A 26046-nucleotide genomic window follows, 5' to 3' on the forward strand; every position below is an offset into this window, starting at 1 on the left:
TAATATTGTTAAGAAAAGCAAGAAATGTGCGTGTTGCAATTTTGTTTCTATTGGATTTCCTAGTGTCTTCAAACATTCCCAGGATTGGTTGGCTGGGCCAGCCCTCCTGAATACATTGATGTCATCACCATAATTTGTGGCACAATTATGACTAAAAAACAGCAGAATTACACTAATTAAAAAAATGTTTTTGATGCAGCAGGGAGAGGGGCAGAAGGTGAGGGAGAGAGAATCTTAAGCAGGCTCCACACCCAGTGGGGGGGCTGACGTGGGCTGGATCTCATGAACTATGAGATCATGACTTGAGTCAGAATCAAGTCATACACTTAAGGAACTGAGCCACCAAGGTGGCCCTAGAATTACAATAAATAAAGCTCCAAGGGGCGCTTGGGTAGCTCAGTTGGTTAAGGGTCTGACTCTTGATTTCAGCTCAGGTCATGATCTCATGGTTGTGAGATTGAGGCCCATGACGTGCCCACTGGGCATGGAGCCTGCTTAAGATTCTCTCTCCCTCGCCCTCTGCTTCTCTCTCTCAAAAAACAAAACAAAACAAAACTCCAAGAATCAATACCCTAATTCTATTTCTCTAAGACACATATAAAATATAAAGTGGGTTTATATCTTTTATACAACAGAAGAAGGCAGCTTGATATTTTATAAATTGGCAGGGAAAAAAACAATTTGTTTCTGAAATAATATCATGGATAATCCAGAAAGTGATTTACTAAACTTTGAAATTGCATTTCATTTCATTTCATTTCATTTTTAAAAGTATTTTTTACCAATTTTTTTTAATGTTTATTCATTTTGTAAGACAGACACAGAGAGTGAGTGAGGAAGGGACAGAGAGAGGAAGAGGCACAGAATCTGAAGCAGGCTCCAGGCTCTGAGCTGTCAGCACAGAGCCTGACAAGGGGCTCAAACTCATGAGCCACGAGATAATGCCCTGAGCTGAAGTCAGATGCTTCACCAAACTGAGCCACCCAGGCGCCCCTGAAATTGCATTTTAAAATTTTCGATTTCCGGGGTGCTTGCCTGGCTCAGTCGGTTAGACATCCAGCTCTTGATTTTGGTTCAGGCCATGAACTCATGGTTGGTAGGATCAAGCCCTGGAGTGCTGTCAGCATAGAGCCTGTGCTCCTCTCTCACTTGCTCTCTGTTTCTCTGTGTCTCAAAATAAATAAATAAACATGAATAAAAACGCTCAATTCCCTGTATTTTCTTTCTTTCATTGATAAAATACAGCTTTGGTCAGACTGACATGTTTAAGGGGAAACTGTGCATTAATTTTCTTTTTCAAAAAAGTTCTTCAAGTTTCAAATTTGCTACTTTCTGGCTTCCACTCATTTCTCTTTAGTAAAATTAAACTTTAATTAAATCTCTATAAACTTGCGCAAACATGGAATTGCCTGTCAATAATGCTGTTTTTAATTCTCTTTTCTAGTGAATTCCAAGTGGCAAAGTAGCTCTACTTTATCTTATTTTTATTCTTGAGTTATAAAATTTGAGATCTGAAGCTCTAGTCCTTATTTATGTAAAAATTATTCTAGAGGAGGCAGCAGCAGTATGCTAACTGGGTGTTCAGGTTACAGATCTGTCTTCTACTTCCTTTTACCACTTTCACGGCATTAGATATTATAAATGTGGTCCCTGCATTAAAGAAAGGTCACCTGTATTTTTTTTCAACAATATATCTTAGAAATATTTATTTCTGTATTGTGTATCTTTCAGTTGTGAGCACAGTCCTGTGCTGTATATGGTGGCAGAAAACTTCACCTGAAATACCTACCAGCAGGAATCCTGGGGGGCAGAGATCCTCCCCCTGGCACTGGATGCGGGGCCTGGATGCTATTTAAAAACCCTGCCCTCAGGAAGCTAGGGCAAAACGCCTCCACCCCAATGGCCGGGAAGGATCCTTTTAAGAGATAAAAATGGACATTAATCAAAATCTATTTGTGGAAAAGCTGTTGATCATTTAACTGGGGAAAAAAATCCTATCATTAATAAAAACATCAAACCTTACAAGAAAGCTATAAAATTAAAAGGAATGAATGCATTTTTATTCATAATTAAAAAAAAATCAACTTAGGTTTTGAAAAGAAAGTACTCTTAACTAGTTACAATCCCAAACGATGTACAAACAGTAGAATGTGAAGATAAAATTTCTAAACCTACATTTGACAAAGCAGATATAAATAAAAGTCGCTGAGGTTGTCTATTTGCAGAGTCGTCCACATGAGTGACAGACATGCAGGAGACAGCCACAGCGGGATCTGAGATCAAAGCTGCACTGGAAGAAGCAGTGTTTTGCTTTAGGTCTATCAGCAGTGGTGCTTAAAATGAGGAAAGCTTTTACACCATCCAGCAATTATATATGTTTTTGAAATAGCGGTAAGGAAATCCATATCCACAATTCTTAATTTGTTACACCTTCCTATTAGGGAGAAGACAGAGTTTGCAAAGGTAGAACCACATGCTTTTTCACTTTTAAGAAGGCTACTGTGAAGCAAAAAAACCCCAACAGGAAACCACTTGGAAGTTTATTCATAAGATTATATCATGAATTGTGAATAAAAGAATGTCAGAGCTGGAAAAGACATCATAGGTCATCCAGTCAAAAAATTCTCATTTATAGACTAGCAAACTAAGGCATGAAAAAGGGAAGTGATGTCACTTAGGTGGCAGACTCCTAGGACAAAATCTTCCCAGTGTAGATTAAAAATAAATAATGAGCCATTTCCTATTTGGGAGATTGCTATTCTCTGAATATGAATCAGAAACCCTTCAGTTTGGAATAACAGCATTATAATTTGGTATCTCAATGACCTGAAAGACACTAAAATCATTCAGAAGAAAATTTAATATACATGCACTATCAGTGCATGGGCAGTACTGGTAATTGATATGGTATATCTAAGTTTAATCACAGTAACACTCTAAAAGCAAGTTACACTGATGGTTATAAGGAATGCACATCATTTGGGGCCCCTGAAGCTCCAATCAGGCCCAGCAGTTTTCAAATAAAGAGACCTTGAATCAATCCTCTCAGGCTCAGTTTTAGCAAGTCTTACATTTTTGAAGAGACTTCACTCTGTTCCTTGACACAAATTTCGCACCTAAAATATGTTAAAATTCATAGCCTCTTTGAAATCTGACCAGGATTAAAGGGACCTGGTATAACACATTCTATACAACTTGCTTCTACAGAGAGAGCTGATGCTAAAGAAAAGCCAGGATTTCTTAGATCTTTAGAAATGCTTAGAAAGCGAAGTTACAATGTATATTTTAATGGGTGAGGCCTATTTATTGTGCATTGGAATAAAGAAAGCATGGAAAGAAAATCAAATGCTGTAATTAAGCTGGTTTTGCTGTTGATTTTATGAGGCTTTAGTGGAAAGGTCCAGCAGAGTTTGAGTCCCTTAAACATGAAGAGATGTGGCTAAAGTGCCAAGCAGTAGTTCTGAGGGAACTTTTGATGAACAATGAATCTAATTTCTCCTTTGCTATTACATGGGGTGTATATATCATTGAGCACAAATATTTCCTCATGTGCAATGTTTCCCATGCAAGGCATTTTTCACGTTGCAATGTTTCAACACTGTCTGAGAAAGTACCCATCACCACGGAGCATTACTGAATACCAGGTAGAGACAATTATATATTTATACTGTATTCTTAAAGTTACAAAAGAAGTGGTGATTTTACAACAGAGAAAATAATTATAAGAAATTCAGATTTTATTATAGGTGGTAAAAACAGAAATATTCCAATTCTAGCTGATTATGGACTTATTGAAGCCAAGTGATAAGAAGTTTGGTTCAAGAATATGAGATTGTAGGGGCACCTGGGTGGCTCAATTGGTTAAGTTGGTTAATTTCAGCTCAGGTCATGATCTCATGGTTCGTTCAGTTTGAGTCCAGGGCAGAGCCTGCTTGCCATTCTCTCTTTCTCCCTCTCTCTGCCCCTCCCCTGCTTGTGTGCACACTCTCGCTCAAAAGCAAACAAACAAACAAACAAACAAACAAACTTAGAAAAAAGAAGATTGTAAAAAAAACAAAAAACAAAAAACAAAAGAACATAATCATGCACAGGAAAGAAAAAAGAATATAAATGCAATTATCTCAAAAGAAATTTTGAGAAAAACAAAAGTGTGTAGAGCAGACTTTAAATAATTTTAATATGCTTCAGATTTAGAGATTTTTATCTTTCTATTATTTTGCCATATTATGTGAAATTGTTAACTTAGAAAAGATGTCCATTATTTTAACTCCTTGAAAGAAACAAAATACAAATATTATTTTATTGCTATGATTACATTGATTACTATTTCTATTGTGACAGCCTGTCATATTTAATAGCAGCTTTCATTTTCCTAAACCTGCTGCATCATTCATAATGGCTTTGTGATGTTTCTTTACTGTGGGTTAAAAGGTCTTTCATTTATTGTGGCATTTCTTCCTTAAGGGACTGTCATTTTTTAATATATGAAACAAACAGAAAAGCTAGTGTACATGAATACGTATTCAATTGAAATATGATATTATGTGATAATAATGCCTTATCAGTTTCCTCCTTAGGGTCAGTCATGTCAATAGAGATTGCATGAAACATTATAGCTCTGTTTTCACAATTGAATAATGAAGCTGAATTTATTTGTTATAATTCCCTTATCTCTTAATCTACAAGAAATTAAGTTCAGGAACCTTCTGGGATTTGATATGAAATAATTTTAGTCTGGTTTGCTCTACTGCTTAAGTTGCTGGCCCTCGCTGTCTTTATTTATTTATTTTTTTAATACGTAATTGTAGCAAAGAAAAAAGAGAGACACCAACCAAGAAACACACTCTTAACTATACTGAACAAACTGATGGCTATCAGAGGGGAGGTGGGTGGGGCGATGGGTGAAATAGGTGATGGGGATTAAGGAGTGCACTTGTGATGAACACTGGGTGTTGTATGGAAGTGTTGAATCACTGTATTGTACACCTGAAGCTGATATTACACTGTATGTAAACTATGGTGGATTTAAAATAAAACAAACAAAACAACAACAACAAAATAAATAAGCAATTGTGGAACTTATTAATTATATTGTAGTTAAAGAATGAACAACATCAAACACCTGTAGCAGGATAAATATAAATGTCCATCAGTATTTTGTTTTTACGTGCATGCAACAGACTCTTTGTCAACATAAGTTAGATTTTTATTTGATGAAAGTATTCCTTTAGCCACTACAAATCTGAAATATAAGATGTGTCACTTCACACATGCTTTTCTAAATCTCAAACAAGTGAGTTTCCAATTTGTTAGTGATCTGGAGTCGGTGAGTTAAAGAGACACCAGGATAGGACACTAGCATTATATTATCTCTAATATAGAGTTACCAGATAATCAGGTGTCCTGTATTTTTATTTGCTAACTCTGGCAACATTACTCAAATATAATTCCAAACACTTCTGAGTATCACACTAACAAAAGACACTATTAACTACTGGTATAAGGTAAATTAACATAAGTTACTGGCTGCAGGAGTTAATTTATCCGTCCTTCAGTAGTTCAGTGGTTGTCAAGGTTGCTTAGGGAGTACTGCAAATTATGACTGGGGAAAGACATTATTTAGCGAGTGAGGGTCTGCATGTGAACCAAAGGCATCGCAATAACTGGTATACCCACTGCACAAAGGAGCATTTCCCTTAAAATGCTAGTAACACCACTGAGAAACGTTGTCTGAGAGTAAAGCATCCTTAAAATAATGGTTGCTAGTAACCACAGCGTAAAAAAAGCAGAAGTTGACATGGCCCGAATTTTGACATCTGGTCTGATCAATTAATGGAGGATTCTGATTGCCCAGATTATCTGAAAGTAATGTGGTCTATAGAGTAACCAGTTTTCAATGAGTTATAGTAACATATATGTAACACTTAAACCAAATGAAACAAAATTTTATTTTGATATTGCAGTGATCTCTTTGAAATAACTTTACATTGGACATTCAATATCATTAAGAATTAGTGTAAAAAGTTGACTATGACTTTAAACTCTATGCCTTAATTTCCTTATACGTAAAGTGAAAATAATAATTGACCCTACCTCATGGGGTTGCTTGTAAGGGTTAAAGCAAATAATCATAAATATAAGACAATATCCTTAAATGGTCCTAATTTCTTTTTTAAAAAAGAAATCTCTTTGGGTGAGAAACCGAGGTAGGCTGATTAAATTTTCTAATGCAGAACTACTGCCCTCCACCACTCACATACACAAAAACCGAACAGACAAAAATCTCTTCTTTGAAGATCATGCATCAGTAATTTAATTTTGTCTGAAAAATTTAATAAAGGAAATATCCCTATAATAATGAATTTTTTTCACATGTGGCTACTTCAAATCATCGCCATCTTGTTTTGTTTTTGCAGATACACATTTTGACCTATGTGTAGAAAAAGAACACCTAGACGCAGTTAAATACAGTTTAGAATTGTAAACTGGAAATATATGCGCCCATGTGTATTAAATAAATTGTAAATAAAATATATGCATAATACTCCCCATGTATAATGCTCAACATTTTTGTTGTTAGAGGTGTATACTCAGAGAATTTTGGAGAATGCTTGTTTAAACAATAAAACAGTGAGAAAAATGCTGAAGTATTTATGAAGGAAAACATTTACTTCATGAGCTTGAACAATTAGGGCAAGGCCTTGATTTCACCTGGCCTCAGACAGTCATCCCAGAAGCCATGTTGTTCCTTATACAGTGGTTCTCAACCTTGTGTATACATTAGAAAATAGGTAGTCAAGGTCCAAGCAAACACACAGAACACACAGAAAACGGAAAAGCCACGTCTCCAACTGCTAAAAAGAGCTCTTTGTCAACGATAATGTGATGCAAGGATGATCTACACTGATACAAAATCACAAAAAGTCCTAAATATGTAGCATCTCGTGTATATTGTGCATGTGTGGTATGAGTATTATTTGAAATTAAGTGTCAAAATAAGCTGAACTTAATCATCAGATCCTATAGTGATACATTTTATGCTGTTAGTGTAAAATGAATATTATGTCAAAATAATTTTATTCCTTTTGTATTTTGTGTTTTATAATAATATAAAAGGTAACAAAGTATATCTGAATAAATATATAACATAAACAAATTAGTATTCACATAGTAGAGAGTTTTGGCTCAAACATGTCTACTGAAAAGGGAATGACTAAAATTTTGGAGAGTTGAGAATTGAGTATGTATGCATCAGAGTAGAGATCCTTTCTTCAGCCTTAAGTATCCAGTATTCAGTTCTTTAACAGGCATATGGTAGCTACTACATGACTGCGTGGTTTAGGTTAATGATGGTACCTCTGAGCTACAGTGTGAATGAGCAAAGTTCAATGATGACATAGTCTGTTAAACCAAAGGCTATCTCAAGGGCTATTTTTCTTGAGGAATTCTCACTTCAGAACCTTCAAAGAGTCTCTACTCATTGTCTATTTATACATATGCCTGCCTATCCATCCGTATGTCTATCTACCTGCTGTTTGTCTACCTGTCCATTCCACTCATCCTGCGTCAGAAAGTGTGTTTCCTTCCAGTCCTAGTGTATCTCATGTTTTCTCTCCTGTGTGCCTCTCTTCTATTTCTGTTCCAAAAATTTATAGAGTACACATTCTCTCTTCTACCAAGAGAAGTACAAACTAAACAAAACAAAACCATTAGCTCATTGTTTGTTTGAACATATGCTTCCTAATTTTTTGTGATGGTGGTTGAAGCCTCAGACTCTAAGAGTTATATGACCATTGAAGGAAGACCAGAAACAGTAAGAAGCCATTTTCAAAAAAGGCATTTAAAGAATACATTTTTTTTTTACTCCAAAGAAATCTTTAATTCTCTTTACTTAATAACATGCAGGAAAAACTAAGCTGCTGTGCCTAGTTTGGTGGAGAAAAGATACCTGCCTCATTGTGGTGTAGTAGGTGTGCCAGCTGGGACCCCAACATTGTCTGCTTTAACTTGATCAGAAGTTGCACAGAGTAGGGTTTCAATAAAGGCAAATGGAATAAGTGGATTGAAAAAAATGATTAGATGAAAAGTAATAAATTGCTCCTTTGGCAAATATCTTGCGAGGATCTAAAGGAGTACTGAGCCTGTTCAACTGCTTCCTAGGCCAACAGCCTAGATGAGACCTAATTATCAATTAGGCCTAACATGTGAAAGGGAACTATTACATTCATAAATAACTCATTCATACACTTATTCATTTGTTCAGTAAATATTTTGAAGCACCTATTTTTTTTTTTTGTTTTTGCTTGGCACTACAACATATATTTCTAGTACAAAAAGAGGAAATCGATTTTTGATAGGATACTGTTATTTTCAGGAAATGATTCTAACTAAGCTAAGCCAAAGTTACAATTACAAAATCTTTTCATTTCCTAAATTATTATAAATGGAAATATGCCTACAACTAAATTCATGTTTTCCTCTTTAGCTAGCTACACAGCTAATCTCCATGAAGATTCTGCGGCACCAAATACAATTAAAGATCATGCAACCATTACTGTTTGTTTTTGGCTTTTTTTTTTAATCCTTCAGGTCACTGCAATATGAATTTTATAGATTTATCATCCTGTTGTTGTTCAATAGGTCACAATAAAAGTATTGAAGCAAAAAGGGTAGTTTCATGGATGGATTTTTATGAGTTATTTCTGCAATGCTTTTAAAAAGAAATTTGTAGCTTTCCTTGAGTTATTTTTAAACTTTTAGGATATGCATGATAAAATTATGGTGGTTGTATTTTTTTAAAGCTAGCATTAACAAAGAGAATTAAGATATTCTGAAGCTGATAAAAAAAGACATTTATTAAAGTATTTTTAAATTTATATTTAAAGTAGACATTCTCTGACTCTTTAAAAACAAATGTTTTAAAGTCTGAGTTTCCGGGGCGCCTGGGTGGCGCAGTCGGTTAAGCGTCCGACTTCAGCCAGGTCACGATCTCGTGGTCCGTGAGTTCGAGCCCCACGTCAGGCTCTGGGCTGATGGCTCAGAGCTTGGAGCCTGTTTCCGATTCTGTGTCTCCCTCTCTCTCTGCCCCTCCCCCGTTCATGCTCTGTCTCTCTCTGTCCCAAAAAAATAAATAAACGTTGAAAAAAAAATTAAAAAAAACAAAAGTCTGAGTTTCCTTATCTGTAAAATGATGAACTTGGACTAGCACTTAGCCGAATTTCCTTTAAGTTCTAAAAATCTGTTTACATAATTTTTATCCCATTTGTTACATTGAATTATATTTTCCCCAAATACGGATTATGTCCAGTGGTCTTACCTATGTTTGTATGTGTTGGGACTTGGAATCTTAATTATTAAAAAACTGTCCTGACTAAATTTGCAATATGCCAACACATTCATCAGTTTTTTGAAAATGCCTAGGCTTGAGACCAGAATTTTGATTCTACCATTCACCAGCTGATTCATCTAGGGTAAATTATTTAGCTTCTCTGATAATTTCTTCATCTGAAAAATGGAGCTAATAATAAACATATCACTTATACTGGTTTACTGCACATCATGGGAAGTGCCTGTTAGCGGCTAAAAGTAAGCGTTCAATAGTGAGAGAGAAATATTATCTTCTTTAATTCCCTAAACTTGACCTACCATGGCATGTCTCTATGCCTCCGTGACATTTCCTCTTGAAAAGCCCTTCTGGCCTCTGGTTACTGTCAAAACATGCCCGACATACCCAGGGAGAACTCATATTCTTTCCTCTGTGCCCCCATTTAGTCTTAGCTACTAGAACAGAGGTAGAACACTATCATAGATACATTATTTATTTGTTTACAATTTTGTAATACCAAATGCAAATGCCTTTATGGCCCTTCGGGTATAATAAATAGGTATGTCAAATTGATGACCAAAAATAACTGATGACAAAGGCACTGGGTCAAATGAAAGTTCTGGCTAAGGGCAACAAATTCAGATGTTTTAAACAACACTGTAGAAATCAAATCAAAAACATACCTCTTAGCTGAGTTCAGCCTGTGGGCTGCCATCAGGTGACTTCTGGCTTACATGTCTGTCTTTTCTACTAGGATGTGATCCCTGAAGAACAGGGACAAGTCATGCACGTTTTATTCTCCTCTGTATGTCCAGTCCCAGAGCTTGCACATAGTGGGGGCTCGATGTAATGTTTATTGAGTTGAATTAAAACCACCTTTAAATTTTTTTTTTCAACGTTTATTTATTTTTGGGACAGAGAGAGACAGAGCATGAACGGGGGAGGGGCAGAGAGAGAGGGAGACACAGAATCGGAAACAGGCTTCAGGCTCCGAGCCATCAGCCCAGAGCCCGACGCGGGGCTCAAACTCACAGACCACGAGATCGTGACCTGGCTGAAGTTGGACGCTTAACCGACTGCGCCACCCAGGCGCCCCTAAAACCACCTTTATATGAATAGTTCAAAGGCAGTTTGACTTTATTTGGATAAATAACAGACTGAGTTTTCTTGATATCAGAGATTTTAAAACCATGTATACTCTAATAATATAAATATCCTCAAAACTGTGTATAATTATTAAAGTTCAATGAGATTTGTGACTTTCCACGAAGTGCTTATGAAGAAGCACTTAGGAATGAGGGACAAGTAAAATTCTAATAAAAAAATTTAAATTCTAGAGTTCTTTTATCTAAGAAGTGGTGAAGGGGTGACCTGTACTTGAAAAGCATGTCTTCCTGATGGAGTCACCACACAGGGCCTTGGTCAGCGGACTGGTACCCAGCTTTTCTTTCTGGGGTCAGACTTCATATGTTCTTTAAACAACACCCAACAGCAACAACAACAAAACCCTATATGTTCTTTTATAAAAATGCTTTTTACCTCGGGTGCCAAGGTGTCAGTTAAGGAGCTGCTAAGCAGCATTTACCCATGCGTATGAGAGCTAGATCTATTTAGCTTTGCAGCCAGAGTGTGCTATGTATTTAATATTTATAAACTGTGGGTATATCTGTCACATTATTAAAGGGAAGTTTGTACACTTGATAAAGAGGTCATGAGGCAGGCTGCCTCTGCCTCTTTGTAATTTTCTAAGGCTGCCTTCAGTCGGGATTAGTCATTGGTTGCTAGCATGTACCGTGCTGTCAGGTGTATCACACTGTTGTCTCTCATGTACAAAGCATGAAAGAGAATGTTTATGGATTTAGTTTCACTTCCAGATATGGGTGATAACATCATTGGCCATCTTATCTACCAAAAAATGTGCTAAAACATAATACCAAACATGTCTCATTAAAGGCTAAGTGATTGAAATTCCTTTCAAAGACCTGTTAGCTTTTTAAGGTCAGAACGGTACTGATTTGGAGAGAAGGCAAACCAAGAAACAGACTCTTCACCACAGAGAACAAACTAATGGCTACCAGAGTGAGGTGTAGGTGTGGGTGTGGGTGGGGGGGTGATATAGGTGATGGTGATCAAGGAGTGCACTTGTTGTGATGAGCACTGGGTATTGTATGGAAGCACCGAGTCACTGTATTCTATATCTGAAACTAATATTACACTGTATGTTAACTAAGCAGAATTTAAATAAAACCCTAAAAAAAAGAATGGTATTCATTTGACATGTATGTGGTACGGATTAGATAACAAGATAATTTGGTTTAATAGTTACCATTTTGAGAATTTGGTCTTGAAAATAATCAAGGAACACAGTAAGTCTTGAAAATAATTGAGAATAGCCAATAGAGAACAAAACTAATCAAGACTCCAATGACTTTACATCAATTCTGATACTGTAAGTGTATGACTGAAGTAGTACCATAAAGGTGTGGTGGTGGCAAAGACATGTCCACTTTTCCAGGTAGCCAATTTGCACTCAAGGTAAACATGTGGGATTTCCTTCCATGTCCCTCCCTGCGTGGTGTAGACACTTAGGTGGACACATCCTTGAGTCCTTTCAATTCAGATCATGTTATTCCTCATTAAAAAAATTCACATTCTCCCTACTGATGAATTCAAACCCAAGGAATAAGTATGGTTTCAGAGGTAGGTGGGCCAGGTTGCACTGCTTCCAGTCCAGGCCTTGCCTCCTTTCCTATTCCATCATGGGCTCAAGATGCTGCTGTACCAGACTCGAAAGGAATTCAGTCTCTTGGCCCTGACCTTGTCAGTCCTATCAAGACACGTGTGGTTCTCAAATATAGACATTCTGATGGGAGTTTGTGAATTAAATAACAAATGATTTAGTTTGTTTGGCGTATAGAACAGACCAAGATCAAGATGCAAATTGAGAAATTCCATAGTCAACTAATGCAACTTACAGTAGCCAAGGAATCCCGCAGTGTTGCCATGGAAACGGACCAAATGATTTGAAATGAAGACGGTTTTGTCATATTCTTAGGAAGTAAATATCTTTTAAATTTGAGAAAGTGTTGGTACAGAAAATACTTTATGTAACTAAGTGGGCTATTCAGAAGCTGAGAGATCATTTTTTTTTTTGTACTTTGTTTTCTAATGTTTACTTTAGAGAGTGAAAAATGTAAATGCTTTCAGTCAGGAAGCTTTTATTTAGTTTTGGAAATTGAACAGGAAATGCATCTATCTTGCAATATTTTTGCGCAGTATTGGATGTTGGGCAAAATATATAACTATTCTCTGGTAATTTTGTATCAGTAATTTGAAAATGAGATATCAATTCTTCCTTAAATTTGGTTAATCTCTCTTTAAAAGAAAATTAATTGTCACCATTTTGCTAGATTGATCTATTTCTTTTGAAGCATAAAATTTATGCTAATGATGACCAACAAATATAAAATATGGTAATGGAATTAATTGCACAGCAGTGTACCTATTTATTAACATAGTGTCAATATCTTAAAGTTACTACAAAAACAAAAATGCTTTACCTTAAACTTTTCAAATTTAAACTATACTTTTAAATATAAGGGATTCATACTATCATTAGCTTGTTGAGCAAAGACTTACTCTGAATCTAGTTTTCCATGTTCAAAAACAGCTACAGTTACTTTAAATGCATACTGATCACTAATGGACTGAAACTACCATATTACAGAAATATTTGCCACATATTTCCCATTCATATTTTCTCAGAAGTGCTAAGGGTTTTTGAACTGTTAAATCTTTGCATACCTCTATGACATCCCTGCCCATTTCTGTACTAACCTAGGTGTTAAGCATGACTGTCATAAATGTTATACTTTCTTTTTAAAAAAAATTTTTTTACATTTATTTATTTTTGAGAGACAGAGTGAGACAAAGTGATAGTGGGGGAGAGGGCAGAGAGGGAGACACAGGCTTGGAAGCAGACTCCAGGCTCCAAGCTGTCAGCACAGAGCCTGACACGGGGCTCGAACCCATAAACCTCAAGATCATGACCTGAGCTGAAGTCAGACACTCAACTGACTGAGCCACTCAGGTGCCCCATAAATGTTATACTTTCTGTTAAACTGAAAGTATGGTGTTGTTTGATGTTTATCTTATATTTGCAACCTGAATTTTACCACCTAAGTGTAATGTTCACATGTTGATTACCACATTATTATTATTATTTTTTTTTTTGAGAGAGAGAGATAGAGAGAGCAAGCAAGCAGGGGAGAGGGTCAGGGAGAGAGAATCTCAAGCAGGCTCTAGGCTCAGTGTCGAGTCCGATGTGGGGCTTGATCCCATTACCCTGGGATGACGACCTGAGCCGAAATCAAGAGTCAGCCACTCAACCGCTGAGCAACCCAGGCACTCCAAGATATTTTTTGTTAAAAAAATGGTTTCAAAAATTCTTGACTTTTTACTCCAAACACATAAGAATTTTCATTGTTACTTAAATGTGTGGCTCACTCCTTCCAACACAAAGTAAGAATGCCCTACCTTGGCCTGACCCATTCTAAATGCCCTGATTAAATGCCATCTCTTTTAAGAGGATTTCCGTTTTCTCACGGCTGGAATAATCTGCCCTCATCTGTGCTCCCTCAGGAGGCAGTAAAGCTGCCATGGAAAGCACACAGGTGCTGAAGTCAGAGGGGCTCTGTTTCAAGACATTGCTGTGCCCTAGCCTGTTGGATGACTGTATTCAAGTCACTTCAACTCCCTGAGGCTCAATTCCCATTTCAGTAACATGTAGAAAACAGTCTGTTATGAGGACAATTATACAAGACAGTGTTTTAAAAAATATCTGATACAAAACAGTCACTCACATAAGGCCTCTACCAACCTTTCTCGGCCCTTTTCCCTCTCTCACTTACATTTTTCCTTGCTGTATAATTGTTTCTGTTCATGACACAGCTTACAATAAGTTCTTTGAAGAGTTTCTCATTTTTGTATTTTTATTTCTGACAGAACTGGGCATGGTATGCTGCATACAGGGTCAGTTGTGAAGGTAAACACAGGAAGTATAAAGCACATCCACATCTCCCTGACTCATGACAATGTTACTGATGATTTTGAGAGCAGCTTCTGAGGGTGGAATGACAAAATCCATGTAATTGGTTTAGTGGGTTAGTCAAAAATAGAGTCATTACAAGTGTTATGGCATGCAAAGCCATACTCTCTAGCTCATATGCTCTTTATTCTCAGACAGACAGATGGGGACACTTAATGACACAAACAGCCAGACAAGAGGCCTCCATACATACCCTCCACTTCATTTCTTTCAGTATTCTATATGTGTCCTCTCATTTATGCATTTAAGGGACAAAGAGAGAGAAGATTTCAAGGGCAGAGCAATCTTGACTGCTTGAGCCCAAGAGAAATGTGCAGCACAGAACTAAGGATGATGTTCTCTGAAGGAGAGACTGACTCACTGTTCATTTTCTGTGGGCCTAATTATCCTAGATCTGAGCCAGCAAATTCAACTGTGGCCTGAAGCAAACTAATAACAGTGTGTGGGGATCTATCTCTAAATATGATCATAAGTGTGAAATGGGCTTGAAGAGAGTCAGGCCTTATTCAGTTTTATGTATCTTTTAATTTTTATTGAGGCCATTCCCATTTTTAGGCTTGGTGCCTTTAGGAACCATATTAACTTCCAGGTCTGATCTGAGGTAACACTCATTGCTGGTAATAAGGGAGAAAAATAGAAACAGGCTCAAAGAAGTCTGATTTTATTACTCTTAAGCCACATGAACTGGGCCTGTCCAGATTGCCTAAAATAATACCTCCACCGACAATCTCCCAGCCCCTTGCTGTGCCACCATTTTCACTACTGCTGACCATTAGGTCATCCATGGCAGCCATTAGACTGAGTTCAAAATGAGGGTCGAGGTACATCCTATTCCGTGAGAATTGCTGAAGGAGATTCATGGATTTTATAAAGAGAGAAAGTGAGAAAAAGGGAGCTAGCAGGTGTTGTTCACTGTTGAAAATGCCCCGATCAATGTATTTTTCAGAGCTAATTCCAAAGCAGTTTCAGCCTCTTGTATTATTAGATTACTGGTTCACTTAGCATACACGTTTTTTTATTACGTTTTCAATATTGGCTTGGATGTAAATTTGGGTAGTTTGCTAAGATATTCTCGTGGTGGTGCATGATTATAGCTTCGTGGATATAGCGACAGTGTGAGAGGAATGGCAGCTCCTGACATGATATATCTGGAAAGGAAAACATTTGGAAGCAGTTTGAGTGCATTTTATTGCTGCATGGACTCTTTGGGCACCCAGCCACTTTCAAAAGCATTATTTAACAAATTATGGCACCACAAAAAGTATTTTATGCTCTGGATGTTAGTTTTCAAAAGAGGAACCAATAAATGTCTGGAGTAGAGAGAAGTACTATCTAAGAGACGTACTGGAGTGAGTTAAAATTAAAAGGACATTTATATTTGTAAGTGAAAAATAAAAACTTACTGCTTTCAAAGTATTACATTCAATTTTATTTCTACTTAAATAGACTCATTTTGTGTACATGTTGTGTTAATAGAGAAAAAAGATGTTTGTTTATTGATACTTTTAAGGAGCTGAATTATTATGTGGTGATGAGTTTATCACCACATTTTATAGTTTCAGAGTTTAGGGAACAATGATGCACTTTTGTTTATATCTGATTTCTAAAAAAAATCCAAACAAAATGGCTTTCTCATTTACCCTTTAAATACTGGCACATATGCTCTTAAATGGAGCAGGCCGTTGTTATTGTCTGAGCCATAGGTAAATATTGTGTCATATGAATCACCCTTTAGCGTCAATAAGGTTGGGCCAGTGGAGAAGTGGGGTGATGAAACTACTCCCTGGAAGAATGCTGCTCACCCATGTGAGGTAATTTTAGTGTGCTGGCAGAGGTAATTTCCTAAATGGCACCCTGGTGCCCTAGAAGACTTAATTCACTTTAGCTGAATGAGCAGTTGGATCAAGCTCAATCATGGAGAGTTACCCCATTCATACTCAAAGGCATATAGATCTCAAATTGAATATTCTTTAATTGGGTGCATATAACTTTAGGGTAACCTGGGTGCAGGTTTGGGAAAATATAAATGAATGCAGCCTAATTAGAAAGCTCTATTTAAACTTGCTTTTCAAATCACATTTCGCAGTACTAGATGGCAGTGACCTAAGAAGATGGAGTACTTCCAAGAAAGGAAAAAGCAAGTGACAATATCACTGCTTAACTGTAATCACAAACTCTTAGTTTGGAAAGAGTCCCAGAAAGTTCGTATTTAAGTACAGATGTAGGTATAATCTAGCAAACTGTATTTATAGAAAAGAAGTGCTGGCAAAGATAAATAATAGATAGTGGAATAGGCTTGTCAAGAAATAAACAATGAAAAGGAGATAGATTTTTGGGTAAATGACATATATAGATCAAAGAAAATTGTTGCATAAAGTCGCATGTTTGTGTGTGTATGTGTGAGTGTGTTTATAAAGCACTGATTCACCAAACTTTAAGCACAATCTTATACAATGAACAAATGTGAGACTTTCAAATATTCAGTCTTTAATGAGACAAAAAAGTATAGTTTCCTCAGCTTTTTTTAATTTATAAAATGTATATCATGAAAAAACCATAAGAATAATCACTAGGTGAAGATACCCCATCTGAAAGAACTTTTACAACCTAATCAGCCTCTTATATCATATACTGGACGTTCCACAAATGGAACAACGTTGGTTTATTCTTAATGTTGGAGTAAAGTTCTACATCCCTAGTCATGCTCTGACCTCATGGTGGCCAAGATTGACAGTGGCCCGTAAATATCTCTTTCCTCCTTTTTCGTACTTTCAGATTCCTTGATTTCTAGCTGGCACATAGCTGGGCAGAATAAAGACCATATTTTTTCCAGCTTTCTTATGCATCCATATGAGGTTATTTGATTAAGTTGTATGTGATCAAATAAATGTATGTGTCCCAGAAAGAAGAAATAGACCATGTTTACCCTTTCCTCTTTCTGAAATCATGGGACGTAAGCATCCATCCTAGGCAGTGTGCTAAAGACAGCCCACTCAAGGATGACACCTGCGTCTTTGAAAATCATGAAGCCCTCCTGTTAGCCATAGATTGCTCTGAATGTTGCTTACATATGAAAGAAATAATTTTTATTCTTTTAACCCACTGTTATTTGGAATTTTCTGTTACTCCCAACAGAATCTAATCTTAAACTGATTTTTGATTTGCCTCCTTTAACATGCCTGGTTCCTGAATTAACTGTACCAATATCCTATGATTGCTTTATCTCTTTGAATTTGAAACAGCCTTAATAATTATCATTTTGGCTATTCTAGACTATTCTTGTACATCTCCACCATTAGATAATTTCTATGAGGCCAATATCCTATGATCTTGTTCACTGTATCCTTAACACTTAAAAACTGATAAATGACCAGATGAATCTTATCATATATTTTCTACCATTTTTAGATATAAACCTTTTACTTTTGACAAGATTACTTCTGATTAATAAATGCAAGCACCCCACAAGTCATTTCTAATCTAGTTTTAATGCCATAGTTTTGTACATGAATGAGTTTTTATTTTTACCTTTCAACCATAAAATAAAGTGTATACATAAAATAAAGATGGTATGCTTTGAATTTAGAAAAACAAGTAGTCTGCCTCAATTGAATTCTTCTTCCACTTAACTTCTGTAACTTTGGGATCAACCTGAGGACAGAAAATATTGCTGACCCCAAAAGAACCCAAGCTTGTCAAGATTTACATGTCAGGGTATACTTAAGCCATTATGACAGAAGACTTCCCCAAACTTTGTGCCTCCACCTGAATGTCAGCTGGTCAGGCTGGTTGGTGAGTGGAATGGAGGGAATGTTTGAAGGGTACAACTCTCTAGTGGGTGAGATCAATACACTGTTTGTCTCCCACTGATATTACGAACATCATAGGTAGATGTAGCTGCTCTGTGATTACTCAAGGGAAACAAGTTCCACGAATAACTTTTGTGGAATGTGTAAACTTCTTGAAGCTTTATAGAAATCTAATACATTTTTTGACAATTTTATGATGTGTATTTATAATTTATCGAGAGGATACAAAACAATTTTTTTACAGAAGTATAATTAACATACATTATTAGTTTCAGGTATGCAACATAGAAATCTAATACATTTTGATGGAACTCATTTGTCATTGACACCTATATAGGATGGGTATTTTCTCTTGGAAAAAAAGGATTTCACAGAAAATCTCTTTTGAGATAGCCTTCCTATTCAAACTCCCCCATTCCTCAGGATAGCAAGGATCTAAGGATCATAATTCCTATAATTCTTTCCCCAACATACATACACACACATACACACACACACACACACACACACACACACACACACACACATACACACACGCCCTGTATCCCTTCACTTAGTGAATGGACTTGACCATTCAGCTAATTGGTAAGTTGGAAACTTGAGGATCATTTAGACCTCTCTCACATTTGTCATCCTAAGGTGCATTGTTCTATGGATACCATGTAGAAAATATTGTTGTCAGTCATCTCCTTCTTGCATCTTTACCACAACTGTAAAACTTCTTTATGTCCACCATTACTTTTACTTGGGACCATTGGAGCCCTTTGTTAATTGACTTCCCTAGCTTCAGGTTAGCATCCCTCCAATTGCCCTTACATCAGCTGGCAGAAAGGCATTACCAAGATGCAAATGTGTTTATGTGATTTCCCTGCTTAAACCTTTTAAAAGCTCCCCACAGATTTAAGAATAATGCTTATGATTTAAATTACACTGTAATGCACAAAGATATTCTTATTAAAATTTAAACAATTCAGAACAGTGAAAATTCCCTTTTATCATTCATTTAATCCCTACCTTTTACTGCTATCATTTTGATGTGTGCACTCTCAGATGTTTTTGTATGCTATTTATGTTTATAAAAATAGATATGTAAATATGCTTCTTTATGTTTAAACTTGTTTACATGTCTTGGAGACCCTCCTTGATATTGATCTACCTCCTTTTTAATTGCATCATAATATTCACTAGGACAAATAAGCAATAATTTATCTAACCATCTCCTTCTTGGTGAGTATTTGGGTTATTGTGTGTATATCTAGAATAGTTACATCATTGTAGAGTTTATGAGTTGAACAATATGTTAATTTTAAAATATGATAAATACTTTCAAATAGTCCACAAGAAGTCTGTCAATTGTGTCAATTTATACTCCTACCAATAGTGAATGACAAGTATGTTCTTATTTTCTCATCCCCTCCCTAGCAGTGGTATTATCAAGCTTTTGCTAATTAGGTAAAAACTATTTAAATTTTTGGTATTAATTTGCATATCTTGGGTAATAGTGAGATTAAATACGTTTTCTTATTTTTACTAATATGTTTGTTTTTATGCAAATTGGCTACTCATATTTTTGCTCCATTTTATATAATGGAGTCTTTTAAAAGTGATTTGTAGGAACTCATCATCTAATTTCCATACTAATCATTTGCTTAATAAATATTGCAGTTTTTCTCTTTATCCATTGTTTTTCAACTTGTCAATCTCTCTGGCCACATCTCCCAAAATTGCTTTAATCTAATAACCCTTTGCTCCCAGAGTAAGGAAATGCTTGTAGGCTTATAAACCTATTAACCTGTTTCACATTTCTGTAGATTCTTCCTACATGTTCTTTCTGCTAATAATATATCCTTTCCTCACCCTTCTAACCAAATTAATTCTTACTCGTTCTTCAAGACTCTGCTTAAGTGTTAATTCCTCTAAGAAAGTTTCTTTTATTCTCATTCTTCTTTAGATGGATCTAATGTGCTTAGCCTGAACCTCATGCACTCGTCCATTACCTATTATTGCACTCAAGTATCAATCCTCCACATTTCTTGTCACTTCTACTAGACTTATATACTCTTTGGGAGTACAGATGGAACATTATTTGTATTAGAATCCTATTAACTGCTCAATATATGTTTGTTGATTGAATGACTCTATAAATTCAGCCTTTAGGATAAATTATTAAAACCATTCCTCTATTTGATAATGCAATTTGGATTTCTCTGAGAGAAACCTACAGTTCTTCTCAAAGCAATTAAATACTTTCTTCTAAGTTGTTTAAATAAAAGAGGGTGAAAAGTTATTTGGTGCACATTATATGATAGGTTGATAAATAATATAATATTAAAATATCATGGCTATCATTTAGGCAAAGTATCTTAGAATTGGGAAGAGCCTGAACATTGTGGACATTCTTCTACTGTTCTATTTGCATCTCTGTAACTATGCTCTGTGTCAGTCTGTTTCATCGTTGGGCTTTCTGAACTCATATAAAATCAATACAAAATTTGCCTTCGTGCAACTTCCATATGTTGGTTTTCACAGTTGTATGTAACAACACTTACCATATCTGGAGAATCCTATTATTGCCACTTACATTTTCTTACTACATTTTGACTGTAGGATAAACATATCTTGATCTATTAGACACTTATTTTAAGTCACACCACCTTAGTTACCCTACTGTTGGAAAAAATATACTTGGTCAATATTGCCTTTAAAATATGTTATCTGGAACTGATCACAGTACACCAGATATAGACTATTAAAGGAATCCTTCAGTCATTCAAAATGGTCCCTTTCCCAATGATATCAATGGAACCAAAAATGTAGTTAGCATTTTGGAAATAGCCATGTTACACTGTAATCTATTATTGAACTTGTGGCCAACAAAAATTCACTGGCATTTTTCAGTTGACCAGCATTAAAGCCTTACTCTACTTAATATAATATGAAAGCACACTGTTTTATATTTATTCTTTTAAGCTCTTGCTTGTTTTGGCCCTTGTCAGGTATCATGAATTCCTTGTATGCGAGTAAGAAGAATATTATTACCCTTTCTACCCTTTACATATTTTCAAAATTTCTTTATTTCTTTTTTAGTGTTTATTTATTTAATTTTGAGAGAGAGAAAGAGAGAGAGAAAAGATGGCAGAGAGAGAAGCAAAGATGGCAACCAGGCTCCACACCGTCAGCACAGAGCCCAATGTGGGGCTCACACACACCTTGAGATCATGACCTGAGACGAAATCAAGAGTTGGATGCTCAACTGACTGAGCTACTTAGGTGCCCTAGTCCAACAATTTCTTTTTTTTTTTTTAATGTTTATGTATTTTTGAGAGAGAAAGGGAGAGGGAGGGAGGGAGGGAGGGAGGGAGAGAGAAAGAGAGAGAGAGAACAAGCAGAGGATAGGCAGAGAGAGAAGGTGACACAGAATCCAAAGCTGACTTCAGGCTCTGAGCTGTCAGCACACAGTCTGATGCAGGGCCCAAACCCATGACCATGACCATGACCTGAGCTAAAGAGCTGCCCAGGTGTCCCCAACAATTTCTAAACTACGTCACTGGGAGGCAGAGTTATTCAAAATAGACAAAGTTGTTATTAAAAGGCCGTGAGTTTGGAATTATTCTTTACTAAGAAATTTGGCTGTTATTTTGTCTTTTACTTAATTCAGCAGTGTCCTACATCTAGGGGTGCAATATAATCTATATGCATTTTGTTATGAAGGTGTGGGCAGAAAGCAGAAGATTTCATCTAACATAATTAAGGGGCATAAGCTTTAGAGTCAGACAGACATGGATCACAGCTTGACTTTGACACCTACAAGCTGTATGATACTGTACAAGTTACTTACCATCCTTGAATTAAGCTCTTTATTTGAGAAATGGAGAAAATAAAAATTAGCTTTGTAGTGTTTGTGAGGATTTGTTAAACTATGTATGAGAAATGTGCAACATGGTATCTGGCACATAGCAGGCAATCAACAGGCAAATGAGAAATTGTATCAGATTAAGTTGGTCACTCATGAGCCAGCTATGTAACAACACAAAGGAATCCTAAATCAATTAAAAAAAAAGTCTTATACATTCATTCTGCCCTTGGATTTAAAATCCGGGAACCAGAAGGCCAAGAACCAGGTGGTGTATAATTTACTATGATTCTGTTACCTACCTAAGGTCTTATATTACCGTGAGTGCCTTATAACTCAACAAGTATGTTAAAATATCACATAAAACACAAAACAGGAAAAAAGGAGCAACTAAGGGATTAGTGTTTAAAATCACATAAGCATTAATCAGAACCATATAGATTTTTTGGTCCAAGAAAGCTTCTACTTTAGATAAACTGCCAAGATTAAAAGGATAGTTTGCATATATGGATAAAATGCTGACTAAAGGAAAAAAGTAAAACTGGATTAAAATAACCTTATGGTTTTATGAACAGAAAGTGGCAGCAGAGGTATACTGAAATGCTGCTAATGTGCTACACATTGCAGTGTTGGTCTTGAGTCCAGAGCTTTTTTTTTTTTTTTTTTTTTTTTTTTTTTTTTTTTCCACGTTTATTTATTTTTGGGACAGAGAGAGACAGAGCATGAACGGGGGAGGGGCAGAGAGAGAGGGAGACACAGAATCGGAAACAGGCTCCAGGCTCTGAGCCATCAGCCCAGAGCCTGACGCGGGGCTCGAACTCCCAGACCGCGAGATCGTGACCCGGCTGAAGTCGGACGCTCAACCGACTGCGCCACCCAGGCGCCCCCAGAGCTCTTTTATAAGCAAGTTTCATTGACCTTCTACATTTCACATTGACCTTGATGCTTATAAACACTGCAGGGCTTGGCAATTAGTCTTTGGTGAACTGAGAATTCACTTCTTTGCAGGTTCTTATTGTTCGATCTCAATTAAAAGCTATTTAATGGCAAGTTCATGGGGAGTCCAAGTAACAGAAAAATTAGGGTCTAATGTATGTTGTGTAGTGTGAAATAGAGAAAAGAGTTTCAAGTTGCAAGGCAGACTTTCTTTTGTCTTAGGGAAATAAGATTTATGACTTACATGTAATTTTTGTCCTTTGAAGGTTACATCATAATGAAATAATAAGAAAAAATGGCATTTGAGATGATAATGCAGTAGCCAGGTCACTGAGAGAGTGACTTCTCTAAAAGTACAAGAATTTAACTCACAACTCAGCTTTAGAATCTATCAATTAGCACATACGTTTTGGAGAAATTACCTGACATAAGCGATTGTTTCAAAAGACGATATTTTAACTCTAGAACTTTTTTAAAAAGGAGTGTTTTCCTCTTGAATCTTCTTTGTGTCAACCCCTATAATCCCATTTCTACCATTTTACCTCTGGCCCTTACTACCCTTAATTGTGACTATTGCAATAGGCTGCTAATTGGTCCCTCTGCTTCTACTCTTTCCCTATTCGGGTTTATTAAGTTCTTGGGCTACCCTGGCAGCAGTATTTTGTAACTATTGAGACTGCTGCCCTGGATGACAACTCCCTACTGTGATACATGTGACGTGTTTCTATGTGACAACAGAATCTGACCTGGGCTCTGCCTACCATGTGCAATTCCATTCATCTGGGACTCTACCCCTGAATTTGGGCTTTGAGTTTCAAACTGTTTTTCCCTGACTCTCTATGTGAACTATTTCAGTCTGACCTTTCTCGGTTCTTAACAGAATCTGAAGATGACTTCTTTGTTGCCACATTCTGGCTTCTGGACTCTACAGTTGCTTGTGGAAGGATATTATTTCCTTGCACTCTGGCCAGATTTAACCTCTAGCTTATTCTAGCCATTTTGTACACCACCCCTTCAGGAAGACTTGTCATCTTTCTACTGTTCAAGACTTTCTAACATTCAAAAAAACCTTTATAGTATTAAAAACTTTCTATTTCATTTTCAGTAGGGCTAAAGTAGTATGGTTTAGTATTTAAGGCTTTCCATAATATGATTTAACATATCTTTTGGATTTCTACCCTAATACCTCATCATGTAAACCTAATGCTTAAGGCAGACTGAGATGCTCCCTATCTCCGAAATACAGAAATGCTCTTCTTGTCTTTGTGCCTTTGCTCATACTGCTCCCCTGACCTAGGATCCCTGGCATATGATCTTTTTGCTTGTTTGAATCCCAGGTACCTTTATCCTCCCAATTCATGGCCTTTTTCCTCCATAATATTCTCCTGACCACTCACTTCTATGACTCCTTCACATTTGTATTTGTATCACAATTTTATTTCATTTTCATGTATTTTTTTATTCTACTTACATGGACTTCAACCATAAAATTGCTGTTGGCAGCTGGGTAACACGTTAGTAGTGCAACCCAGTAATAGTGCCAGTGGATACTTCACAGTAAAAGAGTTTCTTTCATATAGAATTCAACAGGGTTTGATTCAACAAAAGCCATGGTGACTTACATAATGCCCCTCTTGTTCTGCATCCTTGTACAGAGAAAAGCCGTCAGAGGGTAATGGTTGATCACAGCAAGCATTTGCTCAACATGCAACAGGAAAGAAGGAACTCTGTTATTTTATATAAGTGGGTATATTTTTACATGTATATTGGAAAGTACCAGTAGCTACAGAAATAATGTTTATAATAAGTTCAGTGTTTTCAATATATGCTGATGCAAGAATAAGAATTCTTTCCAATTAAAACAGAAGTCTTGTTCTAATCTTTTGTCATGAGAAGTATTTTTATCAATGTATATAACATTTACTATGTTCTTAATATTCACAAATACATTCTTAATAATATAAATATATATTCAGTTAATCTTCCTAACAATCCAATGAAAAAAGAACTACTACATCTTTTTATTTTCTTTTGGCAGAGAAATAAACTTGCTCAAAGTCACCTAAATAAGTGACAGAACAGGAAATATAAGCAACCTGATGAGAGAGATAAGTGTATGTAAAATAATAAGGGTAACACAGCATTTTAGATGCCAAGTTAGATATTTGAGGACGGCACAGTAGGGGAAAAAGGAAGTCATGATTCTATAGGAAGTAGGGAAGCTTTGATTTGAACCTAAAAAGGAAAAGTGATACTAAGAAAGAAGAGAGGAACATTCCAGGCAGAAGGAGCTGCTCTAGGGAGTATGGTGCTCTCTGAGTGCTTTAAGTGATTGAATGGAGCTGGAACATGTATAGCAATTATCAAAATGATCTGAGAGAGGAAGCAAGTGCCAGATCAATAGAGGACTTGAATACTTTGCTAAAAAACTTGAATTTTCTATATTAAACTGTGAGTAAACTTGAAAACTTTTAAGCAGGGGAGAATTTTATCTGTTTTGCATTTTATAAAGATCACTCCTGCAGCGCTGGGTAGAATGAGTTGGAGAATGGCAAAAATGGAGGCAAGAGATAAAAGTTATGTGATTCTCCCTTTTTTAAAAAAAATTTAATGTTTATTTATTTTTGAGAGAGAGAGAGACAGAGCATGAGCAGGGGAGGGGCAGAGAGAGAGAGAGAGAGGGAGACACAGAATCTGAAGCACGCTCTAGGCTCCGAGCTGTCAGCACAGAGCCTGATGTGGGGCTCGAACCCACAGACCGGACTGTGAGATCATGACCTGAGCTGAAGTTGGATGCTTACTGACTGAGCCACCCAGGCGTCCCATGTTAATTCAGAAAAGAAATGATGAAAGAACTTAATAAAGTTAGTAATGAAGATGAACTGAGGGAGATTTAAGAAGCAAGAGAACGTGGATTTGGATTAGATGTGAAGAGTAAGAGAAAGGGGCAATCTATGATGCATCCCGGATTTATGATGGAGAAGCAAGAAAGATCATGACTTCTATTTTGGACATA

The 26046-nt window shown here is 36.4% G+C and overlaps 1 protein-coding gene across 2 annotated transcripts in view; it reads right to left on the minus strand.

Annotated features, from left to right (window-relative positions):
• Positions 1 to 26046, minus strand: part of EPHA6 (EPH receptor A6) — an 880333-nt gene that overhangs the window by 150788 nt on the left and 703499 nt on the right. For both annotated transcript variants that reach the window (XM_047875260.1, XM_047875259.1), the window contains one exon: positions 1790 to 1915. In XM_047875260.1, the coding sequence (XP_047731216.1) occupies positions 1790 to 1915 (126 nt within the window). The remainder of the gene's footprint in view (positions 1 to 1789; positions 1916 to 26046) is intronic.

This window comes from Prionailurus viverrinus, chromosome C2 (assembly GCF_022837055.1).
Source record: "Prionailurus viverrinus isolate Anna chromosome C2, UM_Priviv_1.0, whole genome shotgun sequence".
Classification (NCBI taxonomy): Eukaryota; Metazoa; Chordata; class Mammalia; order Carnivora; family Felidae; genus Prionailurus; species Prionailurus viverrinus.